Raw genomic sequence first — 22,143 nt, forward strand, 5'->3', positions numbered from 1 at the left:
ACCGTGTACAAAGAAAAATGGGACCTTCACAATTCTAACGTAAGGTGAAGAGCTTAAGACTGTTAAGTGGTTAATAAATATGTCTAAGTGTGGTTTTGGACAAAAGAAAGACCACCTCTTGAATGCAGTTCGAAGCATAAGTTGGATAGTGTCTTAGGAAGACACCGTATCTTCAGTTACCGCACTACAGAAGGAATCTCGAAGAAACTTGCAGTAGTTACTGAGGAATCTGTTAGGAAGTGGTATCTAAAAGAATTAAAGTATCAGATATATTAGAGAATCCTGGAAGGATTCTGCGTGGGAATGGAACTAGCTTTAGTATACGTCCAAAGACAGCAAAAGCGATTGCTCCTGAAGCTTTACGGAATGTCAAGGTCACTCAGTGCGGTAATGAAAAAGAAACGTTCACAGTGCTTTTGGTGTTCGCAGGTGGTGGGGAGACTGTTCCACCTATGGTTTTATTTCTATACATTCGACCACCTAAGGAAGTGGTGAACAGTATACCTGAACGTTAATATTTGGGGAGATCTGAAAATGGGTGGACGAAAAACAACATTTTCTTTGAATATACGAATCTAATGAAATCTCAGCTTTCACGTCTGAGTCCAGTCCCACAGCTACACAGATAAGCATCTTGACTCAGGTTCATTTTACTCCAAGTATACCTCCTAGGCAACAAAACTATCTCTTGAAACAGTAGTACCTTATCATTGCGGTATCAGACACTATCATATTCTTCAAGATTCCCGCCAGTTTCAAAAGAACCGTCCGCTGGGGAATCTGTACATGACACTATAGCTTCTACAAACAGAAAGAAACATCTTTTTGCTGTTTAAGAATCATATGTATTATCCAGCTCCTATATCTAAAGCTAAAAGTAAGAAATTAGACGAAGAAAATCTTAAAAAAAACTTCCTAAAGCAATCTCGTCTACCACATGGTGAGATTGGTATTCACATGAAGAAAAGGCAAAATAAGTAAAAGAAAAATCATTCTCAGAAGAAGAGAGGAAAGGAAAAGAAAAGAAAAGCAAGCAGACAGAGTAGGGGGGAAAAGAAGTAGGCCTAAAAGACAAATACAGGCCGCAATGTAGAAAATCTTGAACTAATAAAGTGTAGAGGGTGTGATGAAGAAGTGTTCAGTGATGTCGAGGATGATAATCTGGAAAACAATGGATGTGATCATTGCTCAAACTGGTTTCACTTAATGGACACTGAATTCAAAGAATTATCATATGATATACCACTAAGTGTGGATTTTGTTAAACATGAACATCCTTTCTCTCGTAAATGTTTATATTAATAAACAGTAACAAATAAAATATTGCCCTAAAGCAGCTCTGTGACATTTATTTTATAATTTGCCATAGGATGGTTGGGTTTCGGGTTCTGCTGAATAGGTCGGAGTCCACTACACGCAGGAGGCGCCTACACGGGTAGCAAGGGCTGTGTGCCGCGGACTGGGAAGTTTTTGAGGTTAGAGGGTCTCAGGGAAACACAAAAAGGCTTCAGCTACAAAGGGTGCAGGCCGAACACATGAAAGACGTAGATACAGGAACCGTCGGTACAACAGTTGTAAATTGTCGTAGCCGTGTTAGGAAAGTACCAGAGCTCCAAGCGCTAATAGAAAGCACTGATGCTCAAATCGTTATAGGCACTGAAAGCTGGCTAAAGCCGGAAATAAGTTCAGCCGAAATTTTTGCGAAGAACCTTAACACAGTTGGCGGTGGCGTGTTTGTTGCTGTTAGATGTAGTTTATCTTGTCGCGAAACTGAGGTGGATAGTTCCTGTAAGTTAGTATGGGCAGAGATCATTGTTGGCAACCGGAATAAAATAATAATTGAATCCTTTCACCGACCTACCAATTCAGATGATACAGTAGCTGAAAGGTTCGAAGAGAACTTGAGTTTAGTTTCAAACACGTACCTGACTCATAGAATTATAGTTGGTGGTGACATTCATTCACCATCGATATGTTGGCGAAAATACATGTTTAGGAGGTACGCACAGAACATCATCCGAAATTGTACTAAACACATTCTCAGAAAATTATTTCGAACAGTTAGTTCATGAGCCCACGTGAATAGAAATAGGTTGTGAAAACACACTTGACCTCTTAGCAAAAAATAATCCTGAGTTAATAACGAGCTTCAAAACGGATACAGGGATTAATGAACACAGGGTTGTCGTAGCGAGATTGAACATTGTAATCCCCAAATCCTCCAAAAATAAACGAAAAATATACCTATTCAAAAAAAGCAGACAAAAACTGACTGGACACCTTCCTGAGAGATAATCTCCACTCCATTCAAATTATCAGTGTAAGTGTAGACCAGATGTAATTTGAATTGAAAGAAATAGTATCGGCAGCAATTGAGACATTTATACCACATAAATTAACAAACGACGGAGTTGATCCTCGTTGGTACACTAAACGGATCAGAGCACTGCTGCAGAAACAACGGAACAAACATGCCAAATTTAAACAGACGCAAGATCCACAAAATTGGCGATCTTTTACAGAAGCTCGAAATTTAGCGCGGACTTCAATGCAAGATGCTTATAATAGTTTCCACAACGAAACTTTGTCTCGAAACCTGGCAAAAAGTCCAAAGAGATTCTGGTCGCATGTGAAATATGCTAGCGGCAAGACAAAATCAATGCCTTGTATACGCGATAGCAATGGAGATACTATCGAAAACAATGGTGCCAAAGCAGAGTTAGTAAACACAGCCTTCCGAAATTCCTTCACAAAAGAAGACGAAGTAAATATTCCAGAATTTGAATTGAGAACAGCTGCCAACATGAGTAACGTAGAAGTAAATATCCTCGGAATAGTGAAGCAACTCAAATTACTTAATAAAAGCAAGTCTTCTGGTCCAGACTGTATACCAATTAGGTTCCTTTCGGAGTATGCTGATGCATTAACTCCATACTTAACAATTATATACAACCGTTCGCTCGACGAAAGGTTCACATTCGAACACTGGAAAGTTGCACAGGTCACAGAAATATTCGAGAAAGGTAGCAGGAGTAATCCAGTAAATTACAGGCCCGTATCGTTAACGTTGATATGCAGCAGGATTTTGGAACATATATTGTGTTTGAACATTATGAAGTACCTCGAAGAAAACTGTCTATTGACACACAGTCAACATGGGTTTAGAAAACATCGTTCCTGTGAAATACAACTAACTCTTTATTCACATGAAGTGTTGAATGCTATTGACAAGGGAATCAGATCGATTCCGTATTTCTGGATTACCGGAAGGCTTCTGACACTGTACCACACAAGCGGCTCATAGTGAAATTGCATGCTTATGGAATATCGTCTCAGTTATGTGACTGGATTTGTGATTTCCTAGCCGGCCGCGGTGGTCTCGCGGTTCTAGGCGCTCAGTCCCGAACCGCACGACTGCTACGGTCGCAGGTTCGAATCCTGCCTCGGGCATGGATGTGTGTGATGTCCTTACGTTAGTTAGCTTTAAGTAGTTCTAAGTTCTAGGGGACTGATGACCACAGATGTTAAGTCCCATAGTGCTCAGAGCCATTTTGTGATTTCTTGTCAGAGAGGTCACAGTTCGTAGTAATTGACGGAAAGTCATCGAGTAAAACAGAAGTGATTTCTGGCGTTCCCCAAGGGAGTGTTATAGGCCCTTTGCTGTTGCTTATCTATATAGACGATTTGGGAGACAATCTGAGCAGCCGTCCTAGGTTGTTTGCAGATGCCGCTGTCGTTCATCTACTAATAAAGTCATCAGAAGATCAAAACAAATTGCAAAACGATTTATAAAAGATGTCAGAATGGTGCGAAAAGTGGCAATTGGCCATAAATAACGAAAAGTGTGAGGACATCCACATGAGTGCTAAAAACAATCCGTTAAACTTCGGTTACACGATAAATCAGTCTAATCTAAAGGCCGGAAATTCAACTTAATACCTACGAATTACAATTACGAACAACTTAAATTGGAAGGAACACTTGGAAAATGTTGTGGGGAAGGCTAACCAAAGAATGAGTTTTATTGGTAGACACTTAGAAAATGTAACAGATCTACTAAGCAGACTGCCCACACTACGCTTGTTCGTCTTATTTTAGAATACTGTTGCGCAATGTGGGATCATTACCAGATAGGACTGATGGAGTACATCAAAAAAGTTCAAAGAAGGGAAGCACGTTTCGTATTACCGCGAAATACGGGAGAGAGTGTCACTGAAGTTACACAGGATTTGGGCTGGAAATCGTTAAAAGAAAGGCCTTTTATGTTGCGACGGAATCTTATCACGAATTTCCACTCACCAACTTTCTCCTCCGAATGCGAAAATATTTTGTTGACACCGACCTACATAGGGAGGAACGATCACCACGATAAAGTGAGAGAAATCAGAGCTCGTACGGGAAGATATAGGTGTTCCTTCTTTCCGTGCGCTATACTAGATTGGAATAATAGAGAATTGTGAAGTTGGTTCGATCAACCCTCCGCCAGAATATCCATGTAGATGTAGAATTATGTGCTGTCTGACAACTGACTTTTTAAGACTGAGTACGGGAAAATTCTGTCGAAATATTTTGAACTTAATTTTTAATATCAAAAACTTGACAGAAGTAATTCATCATATATATATATATATATATATATATATATATATATATATATATATATATATATATATATTTCAAGCTTTTCATCATGTTTAAACTGACTAAGAGACACACATGTTGTTAAATGACTGACTAGTGGCGTAGTGGTCGTGCATAACTAGACAGACCAGTCCTCTGTGGTTTGGAGAATGACAGATGCGTGTGAGAGTATTCATTCTCATTTTAATTCATTTTCTAAATCGACTCACCCTAACACATTTTTGCTAGTAACCTGAGAAGAGTACAGACTGTTGCATTTGTCTGAATAATATGAGCTCTGGTTTCGTATTAGGAACTGACAAGAAGTCGAAAGAAAGACAAGTATCCACCGAGTACAAAATTGTGCACTGGCTTAATGGTGTAATGGATGTATTATACTTGTTGAACAGTGTTTCATACCAAGCTTACATGTTACAGTTGGATTAAAAATACTCAGAAGAAAATTACCTGCAGTTGAAGCTAGTTATTATATACTTTCTTTCCTTTAAACACTTTTTCGTCTTCCGTCTGCAGTTAAGGCATTTAAGATAATTTACCTTTTAAAAAGAAGACTATAATAAAACATGTAACTGCTATTTAGCTTAACACTGATACACTAACAATATGGCTTGCTGACGTCTTGCAGCGAGTGCTCAAGAGAAAACCACAGTTCTGTTGTTGAGTGCAGAATTCGTGTGGTAGCCGTAAGGGCAGTTTTTGCTAAGCTGCAGGAGTTGGTACACTGATCAGGTAAAAGATGCGGAGTGCGTGTGAGCTGTGAATCAAAAACAAGATGAAATTAACGTCAGAGGTTGCCGAACACGTTACATGTTTGCTTGAAGTTGGTCAATTGTGCCGGCTGGATTCACCCAGGACAGTGAACATTGGAATGATTAACTATTATTTTCTTTGATTCCTCTTACCGTTGAGGTAAAAACTTTCGAGTAAGTTCTGATTCATGAACACATAATATCAGAAATCTGCAATACTTAAGAAATATTTGAAATTAATTTTTTTGTGTGCGCGCAACTGAAGGGAAGGACAATGAGTTGCAGTCTTAGTGGTCTTCTCTACAGTTTACTTTATTTCGTTTTGTTGATACTGTATAAAGCTGCAGCAACATTGTCAAGTACCGTAAATAGTATTAAGTGAATAATAATTACGGACATTTAATAACAGCAAAATAATAACAATATAACTGCATAATTTAGTAATTTGAAATTACTTCTATTATCCTTTAGTGAATTTGTGAGTTTATTTTCTGTTATCGCAGCATCGCGTGTTTTGAGAATTAGAATTGGTTCAGAATTACTGGCTTATGATCCCAAATTCAGTTTCAACTACAGTCATCGTTATATGAATTACGGACCTACTTTTTCTCGGTCACCAGTGTAGAACGTCCTCAATATTGATTCTCTAAGTATTCACGTCACGTACTGCTATAGAATTCATTTGTCCTCTGTCTGTTAGGGTCTGTATGTTGTATATTGTCAGTCGCTCTAAGCCACTGCCTTCAAGGCAGCAGCTTTTTGCTTATGCATGAGCTTTTGACCTGCTAAAAAAGCAGGTAGCCTGTAGTGTCCAGCAGTGCGTCCTTTAAGGTGATACCTAATAACTGTGAAAGCAACATACAAGCCTCTACAGTAATTTGAATCCATTTTGACAGTATGATGACTACCAACTTGCATGGTGATGCAGCATCTATTAGATTTGTTCATAAGTTTGTAGAATTCTTGTTTTCAGTGTTCGTGTTCCGAGGGTACCGAGTGAGGTGACGCAGTGCCTAGCACACTGGACTTGCATTCGCGAGGACTATGGTTCAAACCCGCCTGCGGCCATCCGGATTTAGGTTTTCCGTGATTTCCCTAAATCACTTCTGGGAAATGCCGGGATGGTTCCTTTAAAAGGACACAGTAGATTTCTCCCGTAATCCGAACTCGTGCTCCGTCTCTAATGATCTCGCTATCGACGGGACGTTAAACGCAAATCTCCTCCTCCTCCTGTTGGTATTTCGGATGGTATGAGTTTATTTATCAATCGCCATTTTTTGTTTGTGATTCACTGTTATTACCTGAGTTTACATATTGTCATTTTGTCATTTGGAGATAGTAAGTGTAGCTGTGGACGCTAGAAAATGGAGTGCCAAGTGGAGAATTCGGAATGTTGCCGACATTACCTTCTGTTTGAATTCAGTAGAGGAGTTTACAGCAGCGGACACAGCCAGAAGCATTTGTACCGTGTATAGGGACAACGCCATTGGACAAAGCACAGCTGGAAAATGGTTTTTCTCGTTTAAGGAGGATTGTTTTGACATTAATGACTCTCCATGTTCAGGAAGACCTTCGGAGTTTTGATGTAAATCGTTTGCACGAATTGATCCACTATTATTTATTTATTTATTTATTTTATTTATTCATCCAGTAAATCTCTACAGATTGTCGGATGTAATTTGCAACACACACACAAAGGTTACATATAACTTCAACCTTTATTTCAATAATGCAATAAATTAATAATATTTGTTCTTGCTTTAGCAGCAGTAGCAAGTTTTGCATGTTCTTGCTCCGCGTCTGTTGTACTTCACATGGTTTAAGAATTCTACCACTGAATACAAGCAGTGATCTTATAGAATGCCCTTGGGGATTAAACAGAGGAAATGAACAAATGTCTTTAATTTTATGTGACAGACTATTGTACATTTGTGTTGCGTTGTTTGTACTGCAGGTTTTATAGGCTGTTTTCCGTACTGACTCAACATTATTCACGTTAGTGTTCTCGAAGAGTTGTAAATGTGATGAACTGTGATCATTCCACCGTCGTGCGACGTTTGCATGCAATGAGAAAGGTTCAAATATCGGGGCCTGTGGGTACCGCACGCTCTAAACCAAAATCACAAAAATCAGCGCCTAGCCACATGTGAATCTCTGCTTCCTCGTCATCAATTGGCTCGTCAACAACATTCGACCATTCTTACCGTGTGTCATTACTGATAACTAGAAACGGTATCTTTAAGCTAACAAAAGGAAAATAAAGGAATGGTTCAACCCAAAAAAGTAGCAACTCCCCGTACAAAGACCTGTGTGCATCCACAAAAGATGATGATATAAATCTGGTGGAACAGCAACGGTGTGATGTACTACAAATTGCTTCCCCGAAGTGTAACCATAACTGCTGACATTTACTGTCAACAACTGAGACGTCTTGCAGACGCAGTCCAAGAACAACGATCAGGAAGATTGCGTGAAGTGATGCGTCTCCACGATAACGGCCACCCTTCGTTATTCTAGAGTGGCAAAAAACACTATACACGAATTGTGTTGGGAGGTCATTCCGCACCCACCTTATTCACCTGATCTTGCGTACCCAGATTTTCACCTTTTCCACCCTCTATCCAATAACCTTTCTGATGAAAATGCGCTCCGAACATGGCTCGACGAGTTCTTCATCTCAAAACCACGTGATTTCTATAGTCGCGGAATCGGAAAGTTACCCCGTCGTTGGCAGACTGTTGTAAATAACGAAGGAGAATACATTATTGATGACAAAAGTCTCTTTTATGTGTATGTGTTGTGTTTATTGAAGTCACGCAAAAACGCTACGAACTTATGCACCAAACCAATATTTTCAAGCTAGCTTTCAAACTTACTCTAGCAACTTCTTCCGTTAGGTGTGGAAATTTATCTGCACTGAAGGCAAAGAATAGAATATTATTAGCAAAGCGAACTTAGTCCATATGATGAATATTACTTCGGCTGTATGACTGAAATGATCGGACAGAGCGAGCTAGCGCAATGGCTTTGCGCACTAGACTCCCATACGGGAGAACGACGTTTCAGACCGCCGTCCGACCAACCAGATTTAGGTTTTCCCTGATTTCCCTAAATCGACGAAGCGACATGAAGGGCTGGCTTCTTTCAAAAAGACACGGACGATTTCCTTCCCCATCCTTTCCCTAATCTGAGCTCGTGCTTCGTCTATAATAACCTCGTTGCCAACTGGACGTTGAACTCTAATCCTTTTTTTCTTTTGGGAATGATCGCGTGCTAGAGCATTTTTTTTTCTTTCGGAGGCCCTTCCATCGGGATTAGATACCCACAACACTATGCTTCGTAAATATAACTTTTTCACTAAAAGTTTACAGAGCAACTGTCCCCTGCAGATTATTCCAATATTAAATGGTTCAAATGGCTCTGAGCACTATGGGACTTAACACCTGAGGTCATCAGTCCCCTAGAACTTAGAACTACTTAAACCTAACTAACCTAAGGACATCACACACATCCATGCCCGAGGCAGGATTCGAACCTGCGACCGTAGCAGTCGCGCGGTTCCGGACTGAAGCACCTAGAACCGCTCGGCCACCACGGCCGGCTATTCCATTATTACATACCCATTTCGTTGGTCATGGAACAATATCAGTCTCTTCACATATGAAAATGTGGAAACCGAAGATCGCAGTTGAGTCTATCTGAACTATGAACTCCGTCAGTTTTCCTCGAGTGACAACAAATTAGCAGTTACCGCAAAAAATTAATTTCCTGATTTTTCCTATTCACCTAAGACTCATAACACGTACGCAGAGCTAATTACAGGTTTCTAACAGCGTTGGCAGTACCTTAAACCCATATTAAGCACCATATGCCGAAACACACAACAGACTTCCAGTCAACCTTTCCGGCGTTGTAACAAAGTACGAGCACTTTCTCACATGGTGTCTGCGTATACTTTTTTTCGATGAGACTTGAATCTGTGAATTTCTGTCATTTCAGAGAATCGAAGAAGCTGCTGGAACTGGCAGCCAGCAAGGGTATGAAGCAGGCAGAGGACGCGCTGCGGAAGCTGTGCGCGGGCCGAGGAAGGTACTGCAAGCTGAAGTAGCAGCTCCGCTACCTCCGGCAACGGATTTATTCTTACTTCTGATTGTTCTTAAAATGTTTGGAAATATAAGATCAAGTTGTTCAACAAATTTTGCTAACGCACTGTTGTAAATGTAATGGTAAACAAATTATATAAACTATGGATGATATCTCCTTTATCTTTCCACTTCCTTAATATGGAAGCTTGAGGAGTATGGGTAAATCACACATCGACGCGGTATTGACTGTCATGCACAGCAACAACTGTACATCCGTCTAGTGAATTCTCGCACTATTCAGTAGTTAAATTTTTATTTTATAGTATACTGAGGTGACAAAAGTCATGGAACAGCTTATATATAGATAACGGCAGTATCGCGTAAGCAAGGGAAGTGCATTGGCAGAGCTGCGATTTGTACTCAGATGCTTCAAGTGGAAAGGTTTCCTATGTGATTAAGGCCACACGACGGGAATTAACAGACCTTGAACGCGGTATGGTAGTTGGAGCTAGATACATGGGTGGGACATTCCATTTCGGAAATCGTTAAGGAATTCAATATTCCACAGTGTAAAGAATGTGTCAGGAATATCAAATTTGAGGCATTACATCTCACCACAGACAGCGCAGTGGCCGATGGTCTTCACTTAACGATCGAGAGCAGCGACGTTAGTGTGAAGTTGTCAGTGCTAACAGACAATCAACACTGCATTTAATAACCACAGAAATCAATGTGGATCGTACAACGAACGTATCCGTTAGGAAAGTGTGGCGAAATTTGGCGTTGATGGACTATGGCAACAGACGATGGAAGCGAGTGCCTTTGCAGACAGCACGACATCGCCTGCAACGTCTTCCTGTCTTCGTAACAATGCCAGTTGGGCATGAGACGACTGGAAAACCATAGCATGGTCAGATGAGTCCCTATTTCAGTCCCTATTTCAGCTGGTAAGAGGTGATGGTAGGGTCCGAGTGTGAGAAAGACCCCACGTAGCCATGGACCCAAATTGTCAACAAGGCACTGTGCAAGCTGGCGGTGGCTCCTTAATGACGTGGGCTGGTTTACATGGGATGGACTGGGTCCTCTGATACAACTGAACCGGTCACTGACTGGAAATGGTTATTTTTGGCTACTTAGAATCGATTTGCAGCAATTCATGGACTTCAGTTATAGATGACACCACTCATGTCAACGGGCCATAGTTGTTCGCTGTGAGTTTCAAGAACATTCTGGACAGTTCCAGCGAGTGATTTGGGCACCAACATCGCCCAACATGAATGTCATCAAACTTTTATGTGACATAATCGAGAGGCCAGTTCGTGCACTGGCAACACTTTCGCAGTTATGGACGACTACAAGGGAGGACGACGCAGTATTTCTACAGTGGACGTAGAGCGACTTGAGTCCATTCCACGTAGAGTTGCTGCCCTGCGCCGGGCAAAAGGAGATCCGACGCGATTTTAGGAGGTATCCCATGACTATTGTCACCTCAGTGTATGCTGCCAAAACAGTTAGTCTCGCTAAATACTTATTTGGACACTGTAGTTATACACCAAAAGAAGGTGACACAATGATACACTAAGCTTACCTAGTCAGTAGATCAGTTTCGAACAAGTTTATTTATAATTTTCGGATGATTTCCTTTCCCATTTTTGTCTAGCAGAATTACTGCGCATAAAATAATACCACTGTTTTAGTCTCCGTGCAGTTACTTATAGAATAAAATTCTGAAAGCCTTCTGTTTGGGATAAATTTCAGTTTTTCTAGTCACAAACGCGCGGTATAATTACTCCTCAATGTTTCTAATTATTAGTTCAGGTAATAACTAGTCCATCACATCTACTTTACATTGTTGACGTTACTAGAGCCTATAATGCAAATATGCAGGAGCGAGATAAAACTCAGAGAATGTTGCAATTATTCTCATGCATATTGAAGAGATGTCGGGGTCCAAAAAGGAAAGAAGAATTGAAAATTACGTGATGGTCTAGAAACTGTGACATTTCCTTGTCAGATGGGTATGTGTGACGTAAGCGACCAACAAACACTCGGTGACGTAGTTGTGGTCTTTAGTCCGGACATCGGTTAGACACAGCTCTCCACACTTGTCCGTCCTGTGCAAGGCTTTTTTCTCGAATAACTTCCGCATTCTACATCTGTTTGAAGATCCTTACGGTAATGAAACCTTGATTTCCCTCTACAATTTATATCCCCCTGACCCCCATACTTCCTGCCTTAACGCTCGTTGGTTCACATTCGGGACGCTATACAACAGAGATCCTGCATGGTATTTTTTAAATTTTATATTGCTTGTAGTTTCGACATCCGTCACCTGGCAGGTCCTATTTTAGCACAGCTACAGAAAGTTCTGTATAACTGTAATTAACATTCGCTTCAAGATTTGTATTGTCTAAGGGGCAATCAAATAAAAACGGGACAGATGGGAAAAAAATTAGCTAGGTGCGAGTAAGACTCGTACACTGAGGGTTGTGTAAAAACTTAATATATACACTGAAGCACCGAAGAAACTGGTATAGGCATGCGTATTCAGATACAGAGATAATTAAACAGGAATTTCACGGCGCTGTGGTCGACAACGCCTATATAAGACAAGTGTCTGGCGCAGTTGTTAGAACGGTTGCTTTTGCAACGATGTTAGGTTATCAAGATTTAAATGGGTTTGATATTGGTCTTATAATCGGCGCCGAGCGATGCGACACACCGAGGTAGCGATGACGTGGGAATTTTCTCATGCGACTATTTCTCGAGTGTACCGTGAATATCAGGAATCCGGTGAAACATCAAATCTCCGACATCACTGCTGCCGGAAAAATATCCAGCAAGAACGGGGCCAGCAACGACTGAAGAGAATCGTCCAACGTGACAGAAGCACAAACATTCCGCAGATTGCTGCAGATTTCAATGCTGGGCCATCAAGAAGTGTCAGCGTGCGAACCATTCAACAAAACATCATCGATATCGACGTTCGGAGCCGAATGCCCATTCGTGTACCCTTGATGACTGCACGACACAAAGCTTTACGCCTCACTGGGGCCCGCCAACATCGCCATTAGACTGTTGATGACTGGAAACATATTGCCTGGTCGGACGAGTCCCGTTTCAAATTGTATCGAGCGGATGGACGTGTATGGATAAGGAGACAACCTCATGAATCCTTGGACCCTGCATGTCAGCAGGGGACTGTTCAAGCTGGTGGAGGCTCTGTAATGGTGTGGGGCGTGTGCAGCTGGGGTGATATTGGAGCCCTATACGTCTAGATACGACTCTGACAGGTGACACGTACGTAAGTATCCTGTCTGATTACCTGCATCCATTCGTATCCATTGTGCATTCCAAGGGGGCAATTCCAGCAGGGCAATACGACACCACACACGTCCAGATTTGCTACAGAGTGGCTGCAGGAAAACTCTTCTGAGTTTAAATACATCCACTGGCCACCAAACTCCCCAGACATGAACACTGTTGAGCATATCTGGGATGCCTTGCAACGTGCTCTTCAGAAGAGATCTCCATCCCCTCTTGGTCCTACTGATTTATGTGCAGCCCTGCAGGATTCATGGTGTCAGTTCCCTACAGCACTACTTCAGACATTAGTCGAGTCCATTGCCGTCGTGTTGCGGCAATTCTGCGTGCTCGCGGAGGCCCTACGTGATATTAGGCAGTTGTGACAGTTTCTTTGGTTCTTCAGTGTTTATAGTCAATTCATCCACTTCGGGAATCGAGGATTTCGATATAGCCAATTCACCCACTTCGGGAATCAAGGATTTCGACTTTTTTTCCCTGTTATTGACTTTGACACAGGCCAGATATCGGTCCCAGGAATTACAAGACTTTCTGGGATGTTTTAAATTCAAGTTTGAAGTCGGATAAGAAACGACAAGAGAAATATTTTTTCCTATGATATAATTACAAATTAACAATTTCTTAGATTTTTGCTATTTGCTTGTACCGTGAAACCTTATTCTTGCTAAATTTAATAATTCTACGTCAAGTAGAAACAGCCCACTGGTTTTAATCAGTGAGTTTGCTAGTATCAGAATATGTGTCATAAATGGCCGTATCTTCTGACTACAATGACTTTAGAAACTTAACATATTTACACCATAAAAGGACTACAGATCTCAGTATGTCACAAATTTCAACTTAATACTTCTACCGCTGACCTGCAGGGGAGGTTGTCTCCATACCCATATACCTTCATCCTCTCGATACAATTTGAAACGGGACTCGTCCGACCAGGCAATATCTTTCCAATCATCAGTAGTCCAATGTCGGTGTTGACGGGCCCAGGCAAGGCGTAAAGCTTTGTGGTGTGCAGTCATCAAGGGTACTCTAGTGGACATTCGGCTCCGATAAATTGTATCAGAGACAGCAAAGGACTTGGAAGAGCAGTTGAACGGAATGGACACTGTCTTGAAAGGAGGATATAAGATGAATATCAACAAAAGCAAAACAAGGATAATGGAATGTAGTCGAATTAAGTCGGGTGATGCTGAGGGAATTAGATTAGGAAATGACACACTTAAAGTAGTAAAGAAGTTTTGCTATTTGTGGAGCAAAATAGCTGATGATGGTCGAAGTAGAGAGGATATAAAAAGTAGACTTGCAATGGCAAGGAAAGCGTTTCTGAAGAGGAGAAATTTGTTAACATCGAGTATATATTTAAGTGTCAGGAAGTCATTTCTGAAAGTATTTGTATGGAGTGTAGCCATGTATGGAAGTGAAACATGGACGATAAATAGTTTGGACAAGAAGAGAATAGAAGCTTTTGAAATGTGGTACTACAGAAGAATGCTGAAGATTAGATGGGTAGATCACATAACTAATGAGGAGGTATTGAATAGGATTGGGGAGAAGAGAAGTTCGTGACATAACTTGACTAGAAGACGAGATCGGTTGGTAGGACATGTTCTGAGACATCAAGGGATCACCAATTTAGTATTGGAGGGCAGCGTGGAGGGTAAAAATCGTAGAGGAGACCAAAAGATGAATACACTAAGCAGATTCAGAAGGATGTAGGTTGCGGTAGGTACTGGGAGATAATGAGGCTTCTACAGTTTAGAGTAGCGTGGAGAGCTGCATCAAACCAGTCTCAGGACTGAAGATCACAACAACAACAACAACTTCTACCGTTTCCTGAGAAAAAGGTTTTGAACAGTCAGACAAACAGACCGATGGATGATTACAAAGTGATCCTGTAAGGGTTACCTTTTTACCAACTGAGGTATAGGACGCTACAAAGTTAGTTAATCGTTTATTATGTATTTCAAAAGTAATCCCCAAGGCTGTAAATACATGTATCGCACTGTGTGACAAGGCAGACAGGGCCGTCATGCAAAAAAGTTTGCGATAGCCTAAGGAACAATGATTCTACCCAAGCGTGCACCTCTTCGTCCGAACCAAATCGACGCTCATGATTTACTTTCTTCAGGGCTCCAGAGGGCTACATGGGCCCGCCCACATGTTACCAAGGTCGTTTCGAGTACGCTGCAGAAGTTTCGTTGGGAAGTTCTTCCGCACCCTCCTCATGCGCTGAACAGTTCACTTCGGATTCACAAATGAATTGGGCAACCTCATTCGTTGCGTGGCCAAGGGTACGTCGAAACACGATAGCTCCTTGCCAATATTCTGTCACGATTCCACGTAGATCCACATTAACACACTAATCCCATGCAATCTACTGGCTCATACACTTCACTTCACTGTCATGGCTCATGTCAGCGGTAGAGAGACACGTGACAGCCTGATAGTAATTCTAGACTATATGCAGTCGTCAAAAGCGACCAGAGTGCTCTTTTAAGGTGGTGACTAAAACTTTGTCCGTTGGTCTTATTTGTCTATAACTAGTGCAATCATTCTTATACTCCAGTATCCCAACGTAAACGATATACACTGAAGAGCCAAAGAAACTGGTACACCTGCCTAATTTCTTGTAGGGACCCAGTGAGCACGTAGAAGTGCCGCAACACAATGTGCATGGACTCGAATAGTGTATGAGGTAGTGCTGGAGGGAACTGAAACCATGAATTCTGCAAGTCTACCCATACATCCGTAAGAGTACGACGGGGGTGAAGATCTCCTCTGAACAGGACGTTGCAAGACATCCCACATATGCTCAATAATGTTCATGTCTGGGGAGTTTGGGGTCAGCGGAAGTGTTTAAACTCAGAAGAGTTTTCCTGCAGCCACTCTGTAGCAAATCTTGATGTGTTGGGTGTCTAATTGTCCTGCTGGAATTGCCCAAGTTCCTCGGAATGCACAATGGACATGAATGGATGCAGGTGGTCAGACAGGATTCTTACGTACGTGTCACCTGTCGGAGTCGTATCTAGACGTATCAGGGCTCCCATATCACCCCAGCTGCACACGCCCCACACCATTACAGAGCCTCCACCAGCTTGAACAGTCCCCTGCTGACATGCAGGGTCCAAGGATTCATAAGGTTGTCTCCATATCCATACACGTCCATCCGCTCGATACAATTTGAAACGGGATTCGTCCGACCAGGCAATATATTTCCAATCATCAACAGTCCAATGTCGGTGTTGACGGGCCCAGGCAAGGCGTAAAGCTTTGTGCTGTGCAGTCATCAAGGGAACACGAGTGGGCATTCGGCTCCGAACCCCCATATGGATAATGTTTCGTTGAATGGTTCGCACGCTGACACTTCTTGATGGCCCAGCACTAAAATCTGCAGCAATCTGCGGAAGGTTAGCACTTCTGTCACGTTGAACAATTCTCTTCAGCCGTCGTTAGTCCTGTTCTTTCAGGATCTTTTTCCGGCAGCAGTGATGTCGGAGGTTTGGTGTTTTACCGGATTCCTGATATTCATGGCACACTGGTGAAATGGTCGTACGGGAAAATCTCCACTTCTTGCTACCTCGGAGATGCTGTGTCCCATTGCTTGTGCTCCGACTATAACACCACGCTCAAACTCACTTAAATCTTGATAACCTGCCATTGTAGCAGCAGTTACCGCTCTAGCAACTGCGCCAGACACTTGTCTTATATAGGCGTTGCTCACCGCAGCGACTTATTTTGCCTGTTTACATGCCGATTCTAGTTTCTTTGGCGCTTCAGTGTAGATAAGAAAATTCAATCGTTAATCGACAATATCGACGACCTCCCGCAAATGTCACCATAAAAATGGAAGAACATGTAATTCATCTTACATCTGTCTGTAACTAACAATGGAAATTGCTTTCATGCTCTTGGAATAGGGGTCACTCGAATGCAATTTGAAGCACCGTTCCAAACACTCAGGAAAGATTCTGGCAGATTAAAACCGTGAGCCAGACCGCAATTTGAACTCTGGGTCTTTGCGTTTCGCGGGCAGGTGCTCTACTAGTTGAGCTCACGAAGAACGACTCAGCATCGCCTACCTTCTAAACTTCACAGACGTTCTCCTGCGAAAATTACAGGAATAGCACTCCTGGAAGAAATGATATTGCGGAGACATGGCTTACGGGAGGACCATGTGAACTTCCCCTCACCGATGTGAATCTAATTGACAGATTGTGTAGAGCACGACTAGGACTTCAACATATGTAAGCAGGAAGACGCAACCATTTTCGAAAAAACGAATTTTAAAATTTTAGGTGTGCTGACATATTTTGTAGGGTCGCTCTTACCCAAGAAGTCCACAGATGAGCGAGCAAGCACTCAGTTTTCAGTTTTGTTAGCGCGAGTTCGCTGGATCAAATCTCGCTGCTGGACCTACTTTTTTTAAGCTACCTGCACCAATATTCTGTGATACGCTTTGACATGGGTGGTACGCCACGAAATTATGTGGCATTCGGGAGCCGTTTCTGAATGCAAACCAAGTTTGTTTTGAAATAGACACACTGAAAAAAACAATGCACATGGAAAACTTCAACTTTAATGTGCCGTATGTCGCAGTAATTATTGTTTCCGCGTTTCTGCGGTCTGTAATCATTGTGATTTGTGCAGTGCTTCATAAGTTATATATTAAGCTTGTCACAAATGTAGAGAAAGTTGTTGTTGTGATCTTCAGTCCTGAGACTGGTTTGATGCAGCTCTCCATGCTACTCTATCCTGTGCAAGCTTCATCTCCCAGTACCTACTGCAACCTACATTCTTCTGAATCTGCTTAGTGTATTCATCTCTTGGTCGCCCTCTACGATTTTTACCCTCCACACTGCCCTCCAATACTAAATTGGCGATCCCTCGATGTCTCAGAACATGTCCTACCAACCGATCCCTTCTTCTAGTCAAGTTGTGCCACAAACTTCTCTTCTCCCCAATTCTATTCAATACCTCCTCGTTAGTTATGTGACTTACCCATCTAACCTTCAGCATTCTTCTGTAGCACCACATTTCGAAAGCTTCTATTCTCTTTTTGTCTAAGCTATTTATCGTCCACGTTTCACTTTCATACATAGCTACACTCCATACAAATACTTTCAGAAACGGCTTCCTGACACTTAAATCTATACCCGATGTTAACAAATTTTTCTTCTTCAGAAATGCTTTCCTTGCCGTAGCCAGTCTACATTTTATATCCTCTCTACTTCGACCATCATCAGTTATTTTGCTCCCCAAATAGCAAAACTCCTTTACTACTTTAAGTATTTCCTAATTTAATTCTCTCAGCATCACTCGACTTAATTCGACTACATTCCATTATCCTCGTTTTGCTTTTGTTGATTTCATCTTGTACCCTCCTTTCAAGACACTGTCCATTCCGTTCAACTGCTCTTCCAAGTCCTTTGCTGTCTCTGACAGAATTACAATGTCATCAGTGAACCTCAAAGTTTTTATTTCTTCTCATAAAATGACTATACTGGTTTGAAAGTTCTGGTTTATCCTTTTCTTATTTTCAGTCTCCTTAAGGAAAAAAGATTCTCATTTTTGAGGGTAAAGGTTAGGAAAATAATAAACGGATCATTAAATACTGATATTTCGCACAGTCATAATAAATATGTTGTTAGAATTATGTGGGAATAGAAAACAAAGTACCTGAGGCGTGATTCGACCGAAAGATCTCGCGCTTCTGAAAGTAAGCGTTCATTCGCTCGGTTGTGATATCCTGGTGACACTAAGAAATATATAAGCACGCGTAAAATTTTCAAACTCGATTTTCTCGAAAACGGTCTAGAACGCGTTTTCCTTTTTACTTGTGCTGAAGCCCTAGTTGTGCCTTACAAGCCCTGCCGCTATGAAGAAAATCGGTCCCCTTGTTAGCCATAGCCAGAGAAATGTTTGCAGAATGAAATTTTAACCCTACAGTGGAGTATACGCTGTTAGGAAACTTCCTGGTAGATTAAAAGTGCCTGCCGGATCGAGACTTGAGCTCGGGTCCTTTGCATTTCGGAGGCAAGTGCCTGCCGACGTTTTCTTTTTTCTCCTTTCGAGGCCTGTCCACAATGTCACTTTTCCGCCCATTCGGAGACAAGGAAGGAAAAGAGTCTTACAGGATTAAGAGATCCTCGCAGCTTTACTTCCGCCAGTCCAAACTCGTCTGCGACAGGTAAAGGTCCCAAGTTCGAGCCTCTATCTGGCACATAGTTTTAATTTGCCAGGAAGTTTCAAGACAGTGCACAACCCGCTGCAGAGTCAATATTTGATTCTAAGTGCATTCATGTCAGAGATGTGGAACATCCCCGAGAGTACAGGAAAAATTTGGGGTTCGTATAACACTTCCTCCTGAGCTGTCAATGATATGTTAGAAGTCATTGTTTCTTCCTTGGGCGATAACGGCTTGTCAGTTAGAAGCAGAAGCTGTCAGGTGGCGAGGAAGCAATGCATCTGCGAGGCGACTGTGCACCGGAAAAACCTCGTTACGGCCGTTGCGTCTGGTGGCGAAGCTCTCACGGACAGCGCAGTTACGGACCTTACGCGGGGTGCTCATACAGGCGCTCGCTGTTGACAGAAGCTTAACGTGACGGTTTACAGTCCCCACAGATTCGTCTATGTTTACGCGCAACCCACACTGTTATTCGTATGAAGAGAGGCTTGAAGGACGACAGAGCAGTGACATTCGCCACCATAAGAAACAACTGTTTACCTTAGAAACTTTTATGAACTTTTCGTAACTGGCTATACGTTTGCTCAGTGACTGTGTACGGCACTACAACTACAAATGTATGTGCTTTAACACCCAGTCGGTAAGCGACTAGTTTTACCACTTACACTGGTAAGCCAAAACATTATGACCGCTGCCCACGGCGATGCTGGATGCCCCCTGGTGACGTTGCGGGCATATGACGCGGTAACAGAATCAGAGACAGACGCGGGACCACCCTACCGAAGATATGGAGTGCAAATTGAGAAATACATTGAGATAAGCGACATTGACAAAGGACAGATTATTATTAGGCAGAGCCTGTGAACGGCTACCGCGGATACGGCGAATCTGGTCGAATGTTCACGTCCTACTGTCGTGAGCATCTACGGTGGGAGGTAGAAGAACAATGAAACTACCACTAGGCGCCAAATCATTGGACGTCCACGTCTCTTAACAGAACGTGGGTTTCGGAGACTTTTCTGCTTTGCAAAGTAGGGTAGATGGCGGTCTGTGGTATCTCTGCCGAAAGAGCACACTTTTGGTGCACGGACATGTTTTGCGGAGCATACCGTTCATCGTACATGGAGCTCCGCAGCAGACTACCCCTACGTGCTCATCACATGCTGACGGAACGACTTCGTCAGTTACAATTGCAGTGGGCACGGGACCATCGAAATTCAATTAGTTGGTTGGTTTGTGGGAGGGGACTAAACAGCGAGGTCATTGGTTTCATGGATTAGGAAAAGATGGGGAAGGCAATCGGCCGTGCCCTTTCAATGGAACCATCGCGGAATTTTCCTGAAGCGATTTAGGGAAATCGCAGAAACCTAAATCAGGATAGCCGGACGCGTGTTTGAACTGTCGTCCTCCCGAAAGAGAATCCAGTGTGCCAACCACTGCGCCACCTCCCTCGGTAGGGATTTGGCCGTCGATCAGTGGAAACCTGTCCGCTGTTCGGGTAAATCACATTTTTGCTTCACTAGGTGGATGGTCGTCTGCTCAAACGCATTCATCGAGCTGAACGACAGCTCGAAATGTGCAGCGCGCCACGGACGCAGGCTGGTGGGAGCGGTATTATGCTAAGGGAGACATTCTCCCGAGCTTGCATGTGACCCGTGGTAGTAATCGAAGACACGCTGACAGCTACGAACCACCTGCGTCCCTTCATGCTTGGTGTCTTCCCTGGTGGCGATGTCATCTTTCAGCAGCATAACTGTTCGCGCCTCGGATCCGGAACCGTGTTACAGTGGTGTGAGGAGCAGCGTCGTCAACTCACGTTGATGCGTCGGAGGCCAAATTCACCTAATGTAAATCCTATAGTCGCTGTCGGGTGCCATCACCGCGTCCGCAAATCAGTGGCCCGCTATTTGCGTGAATCATTTGACCTGTGGGTAGGCATCTAATGACACATACCTCCACAAATCAAGCAACGAACTGTCGGATCCCTGATTCGCAGAATTCCAAAGACAAAAAAAATGCTGTTAAGCAGGTCTTCATAACGTTTGGCTCGACAGTCTTGACCGCTTATGTCACTCCGAAAAATCGCAAGTTTATTGTGGTTCAGAGTCCACCTTAAAATGTGTAACTGGCTGTAAGTCTGAGCCGAAGTGGCCGAGCGGTTCTAGGCGCTTCAGTCTGGAACCGCGCGACCGCTACGGTCGCAGGTTCGAATCCTGCCTCGGGCATGGAAGTGTGTGATGTCCTTAGGTTAGTTAGGTTTAAGTAGTTCTAAGTTCTAGGGGACTGATGACCTCAGAAGTTAAGTCCCATAGTGCTCAGAGCCATTTGAACCATTTTTTTTGTAAGTCTGATGAAAGTTCGGAGGAAGGTAATAGCATACCGCCTGTAATTGGAGCATGCCTAGCAAAGTAAATTGGTTATCAAACAAACTTTCATATTGACAACAGCGTTCCCTCCATTCCACCAGTCACGATAGAAACGCTTGCGTGATTTGTGGAGACCAGGAAGCTGCGGAAGATGCGAGGTGAAGCGGTGAATTGGTGGTAGTACGAGGTGCTGGAACTGGAGGCAGTACAGCCATCAAGTAGAGTGCAGGTGTACGGGATGAGTGATAAGTCTGCGCACGCGTGGTGAAGGCGGTGGCTGTTTTTCGTTTTCAGCAAAGTGAACCAGCTGAAAAGAAATGCCACTAACGACAGAAGAATGGATTGGCATTACTTTTTTGGTTGGCAGCGGTACCACCCCTCATGTAGCATGCATTTTTAATGCAGTGTACATAATGCAGACAATCCATGACACTGTGGTAAAACTCATTAAGAAATTTAAAAGAAAAAGATTCTGTTGCCGATGTGAGCAGATGTAGAGGACCAAAAACGGCAAATGATGGAAGTACGTCAGCACAGGTGATGACAGAAAGGCCAGGAATCCCAAAAAATCGAGTCTGGCGTGTGTCTGCGCCAACAGGAATCAGCCAAGGCAGTGTCGTGCACATTTTGCAGACTGTAACAGGTGGCAGCCATACGAGCTGCAGATGTTTCAACATCTGACAAAGGATGATTCTTACCGTAGGGTCGTGTTCTGTGAGAGGACACTGAAAATGCACAAGAAAGTTTCGGTAGTTCCGTTCTTTCTTCGGATAAGAGAAACTTTTATGTCAATG

At 42.8% G+C, this 22,143-nt stretch overlaps 1 protein-coding gene across 1 annotated transcript in view; it reads left to right on the forward strand.

Annotated features, from left to right (window-relative positions):
• The window catches only part of LOC126267758 (sel1-repeat-containing protein YbeT-like), a 259,839-nt gene extending 250,193 nt beyond the window's left edge, over nt 1–9,646 (forward strand). The window contains exon 4 of the mRNA XM_049973062.1: nt 9,390–9,646. Within this exon, the coding sequence (XP_049829019.1) occupies nt 9,390–9,498 (109 nt within the window). The 3' untranslated portion in view covers nt 9,499–9,646. The remainder of the gene's footprint in view (nt 1–9,389) is intronic.
• Nucleotides 9,647–22,143: the final 12,497 nt, after the last annotated feature.

The sequence above is a fragment of the Schistocerca gregaria genome, chromosome 4, assembly GCF_023897955.1.
Source record: "Schistocerca gregaria isolate iqSchGreg1 chromosome 4, iqSchGreg1.2, whole genome shotgun sequence".
NCBI classification, from domain to species: Eukaryota; Metazoa; Arthropoda; class Insecta; order Orthoptera; family Acrididae; genus Schistocerca; species Schistocerca gregaria.